The sequence below is a fragment of the Sprattus sprattus genome, assembly GCF_963457725.1.
Source record: "Sprattus sprattus genome assembly, chromosome: 16".
NCBI classification, from domain to species: domain Eukaryota; kingdom Metazoa; phylum Chordata; class Actinopteri; order Clupeiformes; family Clupeidae; genus Sprattus; species Sprattus sprattus.
The window spans coordinates 2,429,462-2,446,961 of NC_137914.1; the positions used below are offsets into that span (position 1 = coordinate 2,429,462).

General features: G+C 46.3%; 1 protein-coding gene across 1 annotated transcript in view; it reads left to right on the forward strand.

The window, feature by feature from the left end:
• The window catches only part of atad2b (ATPase family AAA domain containing 2B), a 90,557-nt gene that overhangs the window by 6,718 nt on the left and 66,339 nt on the right, over positions 1–17,500 (forward strand). Inside the window, 11 exon segments of the mRNA XM_080854466.1 lie at positions 262–425; positions 1,330–1,361; positions 1,962–2,109; positions 8,930–9,041; positions 9,704–9,842; positions 10,046–10,207; positions 10,537–10,612; positions 11,269–11,370; positions 14,708–14,819; positions 16,074–16,189; positions 17,157–17,331. Of these exon segments, the coding sequence (XP_080710592.1) occupies positions 262–425; positions 1,330–1,361; positions 1,962–2,109; positions 8,930–9,041; positions 9,704–9,842; positions 10,046–10,207; positions 10,537–10,612; positions 11,269–11,370; positions 14,708–14,819; positions 16,074–16,189; positions 17,157–17,331 (1,338 nt within the window).

Genomic DNA, 17,500 nt, shown 5'->3' on the forward strand with positions numbered 1-17,500 from the left:
TGTGTGTGTGTGTGTGTGTGTGAATTGTATTTGTAAACTGTGTTTTTTGTGTGTGTGTTGTGCAGAAGGAGGCCAGTAGTGATGGTGTGTGTGTGTGTATGTAAATTGTATTTGTAAACTATGTTTGTGTGTGTGTGTGTGTTGTGCAGAAGGAGGCCAGTAGTGATGGTGTGTGTGTGTGTGTGTGTGTGTGTGTGTGTGAATTGTATTTGTAAACTATGTGTGTGTGTGTGTGTTTGTGTGTGTGTGTGTGTTGTGCAGAAGGAGGCCAGTAGTGATGTGAGCAGCCCCTGCAGCCCTCGCCAGTCCCCCCCCTCTAAGCGGACGCGGCGGCAGGCACGCACCCCCAGCTCCAGCGACACGTCCCCCAGCCCCCAGAGCAAAGAGCAGAGGGTCAGCTGGCACGTGCCACACTACTGCACCAGGTGAGGACACACACACACACACACACACACACACACACACACACACACACACCACAGCACCAGCAAGACGTCACACAGTAACTTTAAGGAACGCTTAAGACACGAAACATGGGAATACATGCCCATCTCTTGTAAGGTGACCATGTAGACTAAATGGACTGTTACAAGTACAACACACACTCACACACACACACACACACTGTGCGGTTGGAGCCAGATGTGTTGTTTTGGTGTTTTTCTCCTTGGGGAACTTGCAGCACAGATGGTGAATACATTAATCAGATTGTCTCCAGTTGATGGACGACATTCTTTAAGCAAGTCCATAAACCAGACTGCATTTTCACGTTTAGCGTGTACAAGGTGTGACCAAAAAGCTTCAACAATCCGTACACTTTGCATCAGGACTATTGCAATACTCATTCGAAGGGTCTCATTCCATGGGGGGAGAGGATGCAAAATAAGCCCTATCCTGGGTTCGTTCTCCTGAGGGGGTTACCCCCCTCCAACCTCACCCCTCCAGGCCTCCCAGCACTTGCCCTGGATGACCTGTGGCATGCCATAGTAGTATACCGACATTGACGTTTAGATAATTAGGTAGTGCGCTTCTTGCAATTCAGACGCTGAGATATGCGTGGAACATCTTTACAAGGTGTACCTTGAGGTGTATCTAGGGTTAGTTGTTGTGTGACACCGTGTTGACATGTGTCCTTACCCATCGTAAGTATGTAGTATGTAGTATGTAAGTAAAAAAAATAAAGTAAATTAAAATAAAGAGATACAAGAATGAAAAATATACACAACTTAAAAACCCACCCACGCTCCCATCCCATGTTTGTCCACCTTTCTCTATCAATATATCGAATCAATTATTTGTCATTTTAATATTGTTTTCTTGTGTCTCCAGGTTGTCCTCAGGTGCTATTCAAAATGGACACAGTAAGTTTTCTTACCTTTTTCTTTTTTTCACTTAGCATCATTCCAAGTTCCTGGAATTCCAATCATAAGTTCCTGTATGTGTAATAGACTCTGGTCTCCATGCCAGTAAGTTCCTGTGTGTATTTAAGTGGCCCATGTGTAACACTTTGCATTGCACTTTTCAGTGTATTTCTCCCAGTGAATCTTCCCAGATAATACAGTTTAGAGAATGAAAAATTACCACCTACAATATAGGATTACTGAGTAATCCAGTTGACTGTACTGATTGTAGCTTAATTAATTAATTTGATCTTATTGCAAAGATCTGAAACCCTTCTTTGGTTTGCTTTCTGATAAGTGAACCTAGCCTGAAGTCTTTGATCTTTTTGCTTACTAAATAGATTTGTAGCTCCACCCCTTTGTTTTTTTGATTGGGTAAATGTGTAGCCTTGCCTTTTCAATGTTGTTGCTGATTGGATGGCCCACCTCTTTGGGTTTCTTGCTGATTGGATAACTCTAAAACCTCACCTTTTTATTTGCGGAATGGATAGATGTGTAGCTCCACCTCTTTGTTTATTGTTGGCTGGCTCTGAAGCCCCGCCTCTTTTGTTTGGATTCCAGCGCGTATGAGCCAACGGGAGCGGGGGGGCGGCGACGGGGGCGACTCCCGACTGAACGGCCATGTAGAGCTGAAGAGAAGCTGCCGCACCAGGAAGAGCCAGTTTCAGCACCTCAACCAAAGCCTGCTGTTCGATCAGCTCATCAACAGGTAGCACACACACACACGCACGCACGCACGCACGCATGTACACACACACACACACACACACACACACACACACACACACACACACATACGTTCATACAGTGCTTGCTTGTAGTTGTCCATCGAGGGCGATGGTGACGTCCACTTCTGACTTTCAACGACGAGTTTTCTGCATCCACAGGTCTTGTTGCAGGTGGGACATGCGTATGTAGTAGTGGTGGTACTGGCAACCTTTGTTGTTTTTCTTTTATGCCTTCTTTCTTGCCTTTCCTGTCTCCTGGCTGTCCTGTCCTCCTCCAGTGCTTTGGTCTAGTCTTGGCACATCTGATGCCAGGTGTTACGCTCAGCAGCCAAGCACTCCAGGTCCCCAGATCTGATTTCACACTTCTTTAGCACTGTTTTTATTTGGTCTTTATAGCGCTTCTTCTGCCCTCCAGCAGAGCGTTGGCCTTGGGCGAGCTGGCCACAGAGCACTTTGTGAGGAAGCCGGTTTAGGGGCATCCAGCGGGTGGCTCAGGTGCTTGCACTTCCGCCTCACAGCAAGAAGGTCATGGGTTCGATTCCCACATGGGGCGCTGTTGGCTCTGGGGGGCAGGTCCTCCCCAGACCTTCAGTGGTCAGGTGGGCTATCTCCCGGGCCTTCCTGTGTGGAGTTTGCATGTTCTCACAAGGGTTTCCTCCGTATAGAACCCAAACACCAAAACATGCAAAAGAACAGAAAGATCTCCTCCGTCCCTGACCAGGATTGGACTGAACACTTGGCGTGGTCCCCGGGCGCCGTAAAAAGGCTGCCCACTGCTGGAGACAGCGGATGTGAAAATGCTCCAGGGACTTCACATGGCGGCTGTAAGTGACCCAGGCTTCACAACTGTAGAGGAGGATGGTGATGCAAACAGCTTGATATACAGAGATTTTTTTGTATGGAGATATAGGTTCTTGTTTTGAAAGACCAACCGCCTGAGTCTCCCAAAGGCAGCTGATGCTTGTTTGAGTCTGTTCTGGACCTCATTGTCGATGTTATTGTCGTCAGAGATGATGCTCCCCAGGTATTTGAATTATGGTACTGCAGACAGATGCTTATGTGTTACTGCTTCAGTGTTGCTGAAGATGGGTGACGTGGATGGGATGTTGGTGCTCCACTGGCAGACTACCTCTGTTTTGGTGATGTTGATGGTCAGCCCCATCCTGCTGTTAGCCTCCACAGCTGCGGCCAGGACAGCCTGGAGGTCTTGTGGCGCGTGAGCCACAAGAGCGCAGTCATCTGCATACTGCAGCCCAAGGACCCTCACTCTGTGCAGCTTGGTGGTTGCTTGCTTCATCTCTATCAGCGAAAGACTGGATTTTCTGTGCCTTCTCTGTCCATCACTTGTTTTGCATTGTCCGTAGGGTCCTTTGCACTTCACACCTCGCCCTCTGCCATTGCTGTCTGGTGGTACGCGCGCACACACACACACACACACACACACACCTCAACCAGAGCCTGCTGTGTAAAAACACACTCTGTCTGGCGGTGCAGTATGTTAAGCTCCTGGCAACTAGCTGGCGTTTGCTATCGCTAGCTAGGATAGCTCAGTGTGCAATTTTACAAACAGTAACATTAGCATTTTGACGGTAACATTAACATTTTGATTTTAACATTAACACATTTGTTGGAGAGACTAGTTATGTACTTCTGATGGTAATAATACTAGTTGCCATGAGCCATAACTGTTAGGGGATGTTCTCTCTACTAACTAGGTAGTTTTCAGGGTACCCTGGTGTGCTTTGTGCATGGCGCCGCTCAGTGAGTTACGGATGGTGTCTGTCTGATTTATTGTCAAACCAGTCCTGGTGGTGTTTGGTCTTCTAGCCGATTGAGTGGGCTGCTGCTTCATGAAGGGCTGAGCTGATAGTGGTCCACTGCTGGTCTGTGTCATTCCCTCCACTCAAGATGAGTGCAAGCTCTTCACGTTTTTCAGCCAGGGAGCATCGAAACTCAGTTCTTGTGCTGGTATCTTCCAGATGGGCACAGTCTAAGCGTCTCCCACTGGCCCCATGTTTCCGCACGCACACACACACACCGCATGGGGGTAGGGGTACGCTCATACCCCTACTTGGGGGGTACGCTCATGTGGACTTTGGCCAAATATCATCCGGTGGTCTGTCAAGCATTCTGCACCTCTCATGGCCCGGCACATGAGAACGTCTTTGATGTCGTCACAACGTCTCACGATGACAGTCAATCAGGTGCCAATGTTTAGAGCGTTGGTGCCTCCATGATGTTTTGTATTTGGTCTGGAAGATGGTGTTTGTTATGGCCAGGTTGGGCTCAGAGCAGAGAGGAAGTAATCTCATGCCATTTGAGTTGGCCTGAACAATACCATGCCTGCCAAGCACTCCTTTCCATATCCTGCACACACACACACACACACACACACACACACACACACACACACACACACACACACACACCTCAACCAAAGCCTGCTGGCCAACCAGCTCATCAACAGGTAGCACACACCAGACACACGCACACGTGTGCACACACTCGCCGCGCTCACACGCACACAAGCACACACACACCCGCACACACACACACACACACACGCACGCACGCACAAAAACACCTCAACCACAGCCTGCTGTGTAAAAAGGGAACACACACACACACGCGCACACACGCACGCGCTCACACAAAAACACCTCAACCAGAGCCTGCTGTGTAAAAAGGTAACACACCCACACACACACACACACACACACACACACACAGAAAAACACCTCAACCAGAGCCTGCTGTGTAAAGTCAACACACACACACACACACACACAAACACACATCAACCAGTCCCTGCTGTGTAAAGTCAACACACACACAAACACATCAACCAGAGCCTGCTGTGTAAAAAGTGACAACACACACACACACACACACACTCTCAAACACATCAACAAGTCCCTGCTGTGTAAAGTCAACACACACACACAAACACAAACACATCAACCAGAGCCTGCTATTCAAACAGGTAACACAGACACACAAACAGAGTGCTATGAGAAGGACCTGAACGTGTAACCATAGCAATGGGAGGCAGTCAGGTGTTTCCCACAGGTCTGATACATGTGCTGGCCGGCAATATTTTGATTTATTGAATATTTGTTTTCATTTCACATAATTTATTAAACAGACCCCCCTACCTGCCCACAGGGGAAGAGTTAGACAAAGTAAAAACGTAAAGAATAAAACACACTCTCACACACACACACAGTTTGTCAGAACACGTGGGGCCCTAATGCCATTGCTGGGCAGTGAGCAAAGCAGCAAGCCCAATGCATTGTGCACAAACTAAAGCCATCGTGTGGTGTGTGTGTCTGTGTGTGGGAGCCATGTTTGCGTGTGGTGTGTGTGTCTGTGTGTGGGAGCCATGTTTGCGTGTGGTGTGTGTGTCTGTGTGTGGGAGCCATGTTTGCGTGTGGTGTGTGTGTCTGTGTGTGGGAGCCATGTTTGCGCTTAGGGCCTTGCGCATGGAATTAAATTGGCACAATGATGATGCCAAGATATTAAATGAGCTTTAGTGCGTGCGGATGGTGTTTTTCTCTCAGGCTGTTGATGTACCTGGGTGGTCTGCCCCAGTAGTGTCTTTGTGTGTGTGTGTGTGTGTGTGTGGGGAGAAACACTGCAGTCATGCCAGCAAGGAGGCTAATATTGTGCTTACACCAGTCAAGTGATACAAATAGACAGCAAATGTCCTTTGTACTAAAGTACTTCCTTCCCATGCAGTATAATTATCACGTGAAGCGTAACTCTGCAGTGTTTATAAAGCTAAACTGTGCAGTGTTTATAAAGCTAAACTCTGCAGTGTTTATAAAGCTAAACTCTGCAGTAGGGCTGTCAACGAATATTCGAAGTTCGAATATTCGTTCGAATGGTATCCAAAAACGCGAATTCGAACGTGAAAATTAATATTCGAATGTGAAAAAACACTCCCGCGGTACAAGCGCCTCTATCTGCTTTGTGAATGAGCCTCTGTCTGTTCGCAATGTCCCTCATGTAATGTTTAGTACTGATCTTATCAGGACTCTTATTGTGAAATGATGCGTGAACCGGAAACTAGTGTAACGTACCTGAGAGTGGAAGACGGTTGATTTAATAAAGACTCCTGAACTTGCAGTATATGTGTAATACTTTCTATGATAAAGTACAAGTCAATACATGGTGTCAGAAGTGGGATAATATTTGAATGTGAAAAAACACTCCCGCGGTACAAGCGCCTATCTGCTTTGTGAATGAGCCTCTGTCTGTTCGCGATGTCCCTCGTTTTAAAGTAAGGAAGCAGTGCTGCTTGCGATGATCGTTCTTATAGCCTAATGTTTTTTTTTCCATTGAGAATAACCCAGCAGTTTAGCCACGGTTGCACTACATTACAAAATCATATAGCCTACGTTCATCATTTTTGTTCCTGGCGATTTCAATTGGTTGTCTGTGCAAGACAACAGACATTTATTCTTTCTTATTCACAACTGTTCTGAGCTGGACTTACACAGGCTATGCCATTCAATAAGCATCCGAAGTAGAGCAGGTGAGCTATAGCCTGGTTGGTGAAAGCTGCTGTAAGGCAATGTTCTCGGCAAAGTCCGAGACAGCTTTTTTTCGCATTATTGACTTATTGACGGCAACTGCGTAAAATAGGCAACCAGATATTCGAATAGTTCGAATTCGTTATTTTTTTCCAAACGAACATTCGAATGTCATTTTTGAGCAATTTTGACAGCCCTACTCTGCAGTGTTTATAAAGCTAAACTCTGCAGTGTTTATAAAGCTAAACTGTGCAGTATTGTTTATAAAGCTAAACTGTGCAGTGTTTATAAAGCTAAACTGTGCAGTGTTTATAAAGCTAAACTGTGCAGTGTTTATAAAGCTAAACTCTGCAGTGTTTATAAAGCTAAACTCTGCAGTGTTTATAAAGCTAAACTCTGCAGTGTTTATAAAGCTAAACTCTGCAGTGTTTATAAAGCTAAACTCTGCAGTGTTTATAAAGCTAAACTGTGCAGTGTTTATACAGCTAAACTGTGCAGTGTTTATACAGCTAAACTGTGCAGTGTTTATAAAGCTAAACTGTGCAGTGTTTATACAGCTAAACTGTGCAGTGTTTATAAAGCTAAACTGTGCAGTGTTTATAAAGCTAAACTGTGCAGTGTTTATACAGCTAAACTGTGCAGTGTTTATACAGCTAAACTGTGCAGTGTTTATAAAGCTAAACTCTGCAGTGTTTATACAGCTAAACTGTGCAGTGTTTATACAGCTAAACTGTGCAGTGTTTATAAAGCTAAACTGTGCAGTGTTTATAAAGCTAAACTGTGCAGTGTTTATAAAGCTAAACTGTGCAGTGTTTGGACTGCATCATGTTGTGGAGATTACACCCTCTCTACCAGTCAGCAGGAGCTAACTGTTACGCAATTTTTTTTTAATGGAATACCACTATCTACCCATCTTATCAGCTCAAAGAAAGTGTCGTGTGTGTGTGTGTGTGTGTGTGTGTGTGTGTGTGTGTGTGTGTGTGTGTGTGTGTGTGTGTGTGTGTGTGTGTGTGTTCATGAGAGACTGTGTGCTCATCTCTTTGGGAGTCGTAGTTGCAGATAATTTGACGGAAATTTAAAGTGTGTGTGTGTGTGTACGTGCTCACGTCTGTGGTGGGGGTCGTGGTGATGTGTCAGCTGGTCTGGGACAGATGGCTGGTCTGTGCTGGAGGCTGAAGGAGGGGGAGACCAGCATGAGCTGGACCAGCCAATCTGGCCTCTTTCATGGGTTTCAGCATGGTTGGAAACGTGTGTGTGTGTGTGTGTGTGTGTGTGTGAGTGTGTGTGTGAGTGTGTGTGTGTGTGTGTGAAAGAGAGCTGTGTGTTTCCGTATACAAAAACATAAAAATGGTATTCTTTGAGAGGGCGGTTGAATGGAAAAGTAAACATCCTCTTCCATGGGTTTCAACCTAAGGACCTGCTTGTTTGGTCTTTTCTTTGCTTGAGTGTGAGTGTGAGTACTATGATGTGACTGTCTGTGGAGCTGTTAAACCCATCACCACCATACCACTGTATTAGGAGCTGTTAAACCCATCCCCACCATACCACTGCATTAGGAGCTGTTAAACCCATCCCCACCATACCACTGCATTAGGAGCTGTTAAACCCATCACCACCATACCACTGCATTAGGAGCTGTTAAACCCATCACTACCATACCACTGCATTAGGAGCTGTTAAACCCATCCCCACCATACCACTGCATTAGGAGCTGTTAAACCCATCACCACCATACCACTGCATTAGGAGCTGTTAAACCCATCCCCACCATACCACTGCATTAGGAGCTGTTAAACCCATCCCCACCATACCACTGCATTAGGAGCTGTTAAACCCATCACCACCATACCACTGCATTAGGAGCTGTTAAACCCATCCCCACCATACCACTGCATTAGGAGCTGTTAAACCCATCCCCACCATACCACTGCATTAGGAGCTGTTAAACCCATCACCACCATACCACTGCATTAGGAGCTGTTAAACCCATCCCCACCATACCACTGCATTAGGAGCTGTTAAACCCATCACCACCATACCACTGCATTAGGAGCTGTTAAACCCATCCCCACCATACCACTGCATTAGGAGCTGTTAAACCCATCCCCACCATACCACTGCATTAGGAGCTGTTAAACCCATCACCACCATACCACTGCATTAGGAGCTGTTAAACCCATGTGTTAGTTGGTGTGTTTGCTGTGTGGGTGTGTCTGTTTGCTTGTTTGTTACGTACTGTTTGAGTGTTGTTGTTGATTTCTGGTAGTGTGTTTATTTCCAGCACGGCAGAAGCGGTTCTTCAGGAGATGGACAACATCAGTAGCATCCGGCAGAACCGAGAGGTGGAACGTCTCCGCATGTGGACCGATACAGAGCTGGTGGGTTCTGCGTTGCCACTGGTGGGTTCTGCGTGTGTGTGCGTGTGTGCGTGTGTGTGTGTGTGTGTGTGTGCGTAAGAGAGAGAGTGCGTTCTGCGTTGTCGTTCCCAATGAGAACACTCCATGAAGGTTGTCATAACCATAGCCAATCTCTTTAAGCAGCACAACAGAGGAATTGCTAATCGCTAACAAAATTCTAGCGGCTAAACCTAGCGAAACCTGTTGACATTTGTTTAGTTTGACACTATGTCAAACTAGTGAGTCAACAACTTTCCTAACACAGTCAAACATCAAGAAAGTGCAATACAAGACAAAGCAAGACGGGAAATAAGTTACTTACTAGTCCCGCAGAAACTAGTACTCGGGCGTGTTCCAGAAACGTACAGAGCGCAGTTATATGCCTACGGACCCTGGTATGGCAATGGCACAGAGACCATTCTCCATATTAAACATCCTTGTAGCGCTGCAATTTTTTCAATCTGTTATTTTAAGGTAAAATTGCTAATCATAACCCTAAAGTACAATTGCTACATACGGGTACTTCAAGAACACAACTAGACTGTGCAAGCCTTAAGACCTCAGAAGGAACACGTTTTAGGTGATCTAAAGGCCGTTTCCACAGCTGTTTAATGTGTGTACATGTTCTGTGTTGGGTTCTGCAGGAGAACATGGACATGTACTCGCGGGTGAAGAGGAGGAAGTCCATGCGGCGGAACCCTTTCGGGGTGCAGGCACACCACAAGGCCCTCAGCAAGAAGGAGAGCCCAGCAGAGGACGATGAGGAGGGAGAGAACTCGGAGGGTAAGACATACACACACACACACACACACACACACACAATTTTCCTGTAGAACCTTGTTGCCCCAGTTGAGCTTCAGGACTGCGAGATACACATTTATTTCACAGTGCTGAAGTTTGTCAGTGTTTTGGCTGGGAACTTTCTCATAACATCTTGAGGTAAACTCTAGTAATAGAGTTTGTTAAATAATTTGTTCCCCTCGTAGAATCCCACGAAGAGGCAGACAACGATGAGGATGATGAAGACGGGGCGGAAGAAGATGATGAAGACGATGGAGACGAGGCAGAGGAGCCAGGCGAAGACACCGACCGGCCATACAACCTCCGGCAGCGCAAGACTGTGCAGCGCTATGAGGCGCCCCCTATAGGTAAATCCCAGAAACACACTCCACTCAGGGCGTCTCGGGGGGTTGGCCCCAGCGTGACCCCGGGGTCATTGGGAGGTCACCCAAGACTGAACTGCGTTTCATACCCTGAGTGTAACTGCACCACTGAAATAGATTTCTATATATCTGTTTTAAGTCAAAATATGGCTAGTGTTTACAAGAATGTTTGTTTGTTTTTTATGTGCAGACCTAACTTTCTGGTTGCTTTGCTTGTTGTTTGTTGTTGTTGTTGTTGTTGATGATGTTTTTTCCACCCAGCTGTTACATCCTTCCCATCATGCGGTTGTCCTGTTTTGTTTGTTTGTTTGCAGAGCCTGTGAACAGAAAGCAGAGCAACAACTCCCTATTTGACACCCACAGGTCTCCTGCGCGTAGAAGCCATATCAGGTAGCCTCTCCTCTCCTCTCCACCCCTCTCTCCTTCTCTCTCCTCTTCTCCTCTCCACCCCTCTCTCCTTCTCTCTTCTCTTCTCTTCTCCCCTTTCCTCTTCTCCTCTCCTCTTCTCCTCTCTTCTCCTCTCTTCTCCTCTCTCCCCTCCTCTCCTCTCCTCTCCTCTCTCCTCTCCTCTCCTCTCCTCTCCTCTCCTCTCTTCTCTTCTCCTCTCTCCTCTTCTCTCCTCTCCTCTCCTCTCCTCTCTTCTCTCCTCTCCTCTCCTCTTCTCCCTTCCCCTCCTCTCTTCTCTGTCTCTCTCTGGTAATAGATCCACTATCAGTACTAGAGTGACCCAAGAGGTTTATAATCTCTGGTGTTATTGTGGAGGGTATTTAAACTCGGTGTGTGTGTGTGTGTGTGTGTGTGTGTGTGTGATGCCACCTGTCTTAAGGTGTGTATGTTGACTGCTTAAGGACTTAAATGTCTTAATTGTTGTTCTAAATTCTTCTAAATGTATGTGTTTTTTGAAGTTGTGTGAAGAATGCAGGTTTAGATTTTTCTCTCAGGGTTTGAAGAATACTTGCACCCTGTCTCTGTTAGTGTGTGCTGTCTTAGTTCTCAAAGTGTGTGTTGTTTTAAAGTCATTTTGGCGTGTGTGTGTGTTGTGTCAGGATTAAGAAGCATGCCATCCACAGCAGTGACACCACCTCCTCTTCAGACGAGGAGCGCTTTGAGAGGAGGAAGAGCAAAAGCATGTCCCGTGCACGCAACAGGTGACACAGAAACACACACACACACACACACACAGGCGCACACACACATTGGCATATACGCACACACACACAGGCACGCACACGTGCACAAATGCAAACGTGCACATGCACACGCACACACTCTCTCTCTTCCATCTGTGGTTGGTCTGTTACAACAGGAATCACTCTCAGCTAGGGTTGCAACAATAACCTCATCACCACAGTACCACCGTACCACTGTGTGTCATTAGGAGCTGTTAAACCCATCACCACCATATCATTGCATTAGGAGCTGTTAAACCATCACCACCATATCATTGCATTAGGAGCTGTTAAACCCATCCCCACCATATCATTGCATTAGGAGCTGTTAAACCCATCCCCACCATATCATTGCATTAGGAGCTGTTAAACCATCACCACCATATCATTGCATTAGGAGCTGTTAAACCATCACCACCATACCACTGTAATACGAGGTGTTTAACCCATCACTACCATACCACTGCATTAGGAGCTGTTAAACCCATCACTACCATACCACTGCATTAGGAGCTGTTAAACCCATCACCACCATACCACTGTAATACGAGGTGTTTAACCCATCACTACCATACCACTGCATTAGGAGCTGTTAAACCCATCACCACCATACCACTGTAATACGAGGTGTTTAACCCATCACTACCATACCACTGCATTAGGAGCTGTTAAACCCATCACCACCATACCACTGTAATACGAGGTGTTTAACCCATCACTACCATACCACTGCATTAGGAGCTGTTAAACCCATCACCACCATACCACTGTAATACGAGGTGTTTAACCCATCACTACCATACCACTGCATTAGGAGCAGTTAAACCCATCACCACCATACCACTGTAATACGAGGTGTTTAACCCATCACTACCATACCACTGCATTAGGAGCTGTTAAACCCATCACCACCATACCACTGTAATACGAGGTGTTTAACCCATCACTACCATGCCACTGCATTAGGAGCTGTTAAACCCATCACCACCATACCACTGTAATACGAGGTGTTTAACCCATCACTACCATACCACTGCATTAGGAGCTGTTAAACCCATCACCACCATACCACTGTAATACGAGGTGTTTAACCCATCACTACCATACCACTGCATTAGGAGCTGTTAAACCATCACCACCATACCACTGTAATACGAGGTGTTTAACCCATCACTACCATACCACTGCATTAGGAGCTGTTAAACCATCACCACCATACCACTGTAATACGAGGTGTTTAACCCATCACTACCATACCACTGCATTAGGAGCTGTTAAACCATCACCACCATACCACTGTAATGCGAGGTGTTTAACCCATCACTACCATACCACTGCATTAGGAGCTGTTAAACCATCACCACCATACCACTGTAATGCGAGGTGTTTAACCCATCACTACCATACCACTGCATTAGGAGCTGTTAAACCATCACCACCATACCACTGCATTAGGAGCTGTTAAACCCATCACCACCATACCACTGCATTAGGAGCTGTTAAACCCATCACCACCATACCACTGTAATGCGAGGTGTTTAACCCATCACTACCATACCACTGCATTAGGAGCTGTTAAACCATCACCACCATACCACTGCATTAGGAGCTGTTAAACCCATCACCACCATACCACTGTAATACGAGGTGTTTAACCCATCACTACCATACCACTGCATTAGGAGCTGTTAAACCATCACCACCATACCACTGTAATGCGAGGTGTTTAACCCATCACTACCATACCACTGCATTAGGAGCTGTTAAACCCATCACCACCATACCACTGTAATACGAGGTGTTTAACCCATCACTACCATACCACTGCATTAGGAGCTGTTAAACCATCACCACCATATCACTGTAATACGAGGTGTTTAACCCATCACTACCATACCACTGCATTAGGAGCTGTTAAACCCATCACTACCATACCACTGTAATGCGAGGTGTTTAACCCATCACCACCATACCACTGTAATACGAGGTGTTTAACCCATCACCACCATACCACTGTAATACGAGGTGTTTAACCCATCACCACCATACCACTGTAATACGAGGTGTTTAACCCATCACCACCATACCACTGTAATACGAGGTGTTTAACCCATCACTACCATACCACTGTAATGCGAGGTGTTTAACCCATCATCTTCAAGCACAACCCAGAATCACACTAGCGGTCAGAAAGAAAGTCTCCTCCCTGCTTAGAGCACGCATTCCTCAACTTCCCACAATGCCCTGCTCCCCACAGCGCTACCAACACTAGCCACGCGCACTCACTCACTCACTCACTCACTCACTCACTCACTCACTCACTCACTCACTCACTCACTCACTCACTCACTCACTCACTCACTCACTCACTCACTCACTCACTCACTCACTCACTCACTCACTCACTCACTCACTCACTCACTCACTCACTCACTCACTCACTCACTCACTCACTCACTCACTCACTCACTCACTCACTCACTCACTCACTCACTCACTCACTCACTCACTCACTCACTCACTCACTCACTCACTCACTCACTCACTCACTCACTCACTCACTCACTCACTCACTCACTCACTCACTCACTCACTCACTCACTCACTCACTCACTTTGGTCAAAAGCATCTGTCAAGTACCATAACCATTGATTTATTCCATTTAAATCTGAATAGTGTTGGGTGCAGTGAGGCACTAGCTGTTATGGTGGTGATGTGTTTAACAGCTCCTAATGCAGTGGCATGGCCTTTTTCGATCCCTTTATATGGGGTGTTCCGACTGTCCACAGTTGGATTTCAAATTATCTTTTGTGTCACCCGCAACGCGACACACAACAACGACGTCAAGTCCAGAGTGTCAGAAGTGATATAATTCATGCTGACACTACACAGACACGTTGGGGATGTCTGGACACACACATCTGATCTGATCCCTTACATGTGACGCTAAATCGTCATGACAGATCTGATTTGCCTGCAGTCTGAATATGGCCACTGTCTAGCACTCATTGTGGCATGTCCAGACAAACAGTTCAGGCAGTGGAAGTGAAATTACAGGTGTTTGTTTGGCAGTGGGTATGAAATTACTGGTGTTTGTTTGGCAGTGGGAATAAAATGTCAACACGTCTACTGATGCACTGACACGCTCTCTGGTGGCTTGAAGGATTTTGTGTCATTTGTGGCACTTATTCTTTCCAATGTGTGTGTGTGTGGGTATGGACATGTTGTGTGTTGACATGTGGTGTGTTGTGTTGTGTGTTGACATTTGGTGTGTTGTGTGTGTGTGTGTGTGTGTGTGTGTGTGTGTCGTGCTCAGGTGTCTGCCCATGAATCTGCTGGGTGAGGACCTGACCAGTGGGGTGCTGAGGGATCGGGCCAAAGTGGGCGCCAGCCTGGCAGACGTTGACCCCATGAACATCGACTCCTCCGTAAGTCTACTACTTCGACTACTACTGCCGTTATTAGTAATACTAACACATGAACCCAATGAACATCGACTCCTCCGTAAGTTTCTACTACTTCAACGACTACTGCCGTTATTAGTAATACTAACACATGAACCCAATGAACATCAACTACTCCTTCAGTCTCTCAATACTACTGCTACTACTATTAGTAAAACTACTAATACTGCTGCTACTATTACTGTTATTAGTAATACTATCACATGAACCCCATGAACATCGGGTCCCCCATTAGTCTTTCAATACTACTACTGCTACTACTATAAGTAAAACTACTACTACTATTACTGCTTCTTTTATTAGTAATATTTCGTTTACTATTATTAGTCATACTACTACAGCTACTGCTACTGCTACTGCTGCTACTACTACTACTGCTACTACTTCTACTACTACAACTGCTACTACTAGTACTACTACTATTATTAGTAAAGCTAACATCTGGACCCCATGAACATCTACTCCTCCGTAAGTCTCTACTACAGTGCACCCATGGCCAAGGCCACATCAAACCCAACATTTCCTCATACTACTACTAGTGCTACTACTATTATAAGTAATTCTAACACATGAACCATATGAACATCGACTCCTCCGTAAGTCTCTTAATACTTCTATTGCTACTACTTTTAGTAAAACTACTACTTCTACGACTACAATTTATATTATTAGTAATTCTATCACATGAACCCCATGGACATCACCTCCTCCGTAAGTCTCTCAATACTACTACTGCTTCTTCTATAAGTAAAACTTATACTACTGCTCCTATTATTAGACATACTACTTTTACTATTATTAGTCACAATACTGCTGTTACTATCCGTTGGCCACCATCTCCTTTGCAATCAAACAACCAACCTCCCCCCCCCCCATCTGTCAATTGGTTCGGCCAGTGCACCCATGGCTAAGGCCACACTAAAACCAACATTTCATCATACTACTACTAGTGCTGTTACAACTACTACTTCTACTACTATTATTAGTAATAATAATAAGAGGGCCCCATGAACATCGACTCCTCTTTAAGTCTTGGGCTGTTTAGTAGTATAATGTAGAAGTAGTAAGTACTAGTAGTAATATGTAAAGTCATTTCCCTATCGATTAGTAACGCGTGTGTGTGTGTGTGTCTGTGTGTCTGTGTGTGTGTGTGTGTGTGTGTGTGTGTGTGTGTGTGTGTGTGTGTGTGTGTGTGTGTGTGTGTGTGTGTGTGTGTAGGTGAGGTTCGACAGTGTTGGCGGTCTGGAGCACCACGTCCGCTCGCTAAAGGAGATGGTGGTGTTCCCCCTACTCTACCCCGAGGTGTTTGAAAAGTTCAAGATCCAGCCCCCAAGGTGAGATGGCGCCACAACGCACCACAGCTTCAGTGTGTGCTAAAGAACTGCCTGCTACCCTCATCATCACACACACACACACACACACACACACACACGCACACACACTAAACACCACTTTCTCTCTCACTCAAAGGACTGCCCACTGCCTGAGCTTTGGTTTGAACCTCTCCATCCTAATTAGTCCTTTCTATCTTTCCCTCCGTCTCTCTCTTTGTCTCTCCTGCTCTCTCTGCCTCGCCTGATCTCTCTTTCTCTCTGCCTCTCTCTCACACTCTCCTTCTCCCTCTCTCTGTCCCTTTCTCTTTCTCCATCTCTCTCTCTCTCATCCTATCTCTCCCTTTCTCTCTCTCTCTCTCTCTCTCTCTCTCTCTCTCTCTCTGCCTTCTCTCTCTCTCTCTCTCTCTCTCCTGTGATCTCTGTCTCTCCTGCCCTCTCTTTCTCTCTGCCTCTCTCTCACTCTCCTTCTCCCTCTCTCTGTCCCTTTCTCTTTCTCCATCTCTCTGTCCCTTTCTCTTTCTCCATCTCTCTCTCTCTCTCTCTCTCTCACCCTCTCTCCCTTTCCCTTTCTCTCTCTCTGTATCTCCCTATCTCTCTCTCTCTCTCTCTCTTCCTTCTCTCTGTCCCTTTCTCTTTCTCCATCACTCTCTCTCTCTCACCATCTCTCCCTTTCCCTTTCTCTCTCTCTCTCTCTCTCTTCCTTCTCTCTCTTGCTCTCTCTCTCCCTCTCTCTCTCTGCCTTCTTTCTCTCTCTCTCTCTGTCTCTCCCTCTCTCTGCCTTCTGTCTCTCTCTCTCTCCCTATCTCTCTCTCTCTGCCTTCTCTCTCTTGCTCTCTCTCTCCCTCTCTCTCTCTGCCTTCTTTCTCTCTCTCTCTCTCTGCCTCCTCTCTCTCTCTCTCTCTCTCTCTCTCTCTCTCTCTCTCTCTCTCTCTCTCCCTTTCTCTCTCTCTCTCTCTCTCTCCTGTAGGGGTTGTCTGTTTTACGGTCCTCCAGGCACAGGGAAGACTCTGGTGGCGCGGGCGCTGGCGAACGAGTGTAGTCATGGAGACAGAAAGGTGTCGTTCTTCATGAGGAAGGGAGCCGACTGCCTCAGCAAATGGGTGGGCGAGTCTGAGAGACAGCTCCGCCTACTTTTTGACCAGGTGAGCCAATGGCCACACCCATGGAGAGATCAAATCAGAGACTCAGACCAACTGACACGCACTCAGACCAACTGACACTCAGAGACTCAGACCAACTGACACTCAGAGACTCAGACCAACTGACACGCACTCAGACCAACTGACACTCAGAGACTCAGACCAACTGACA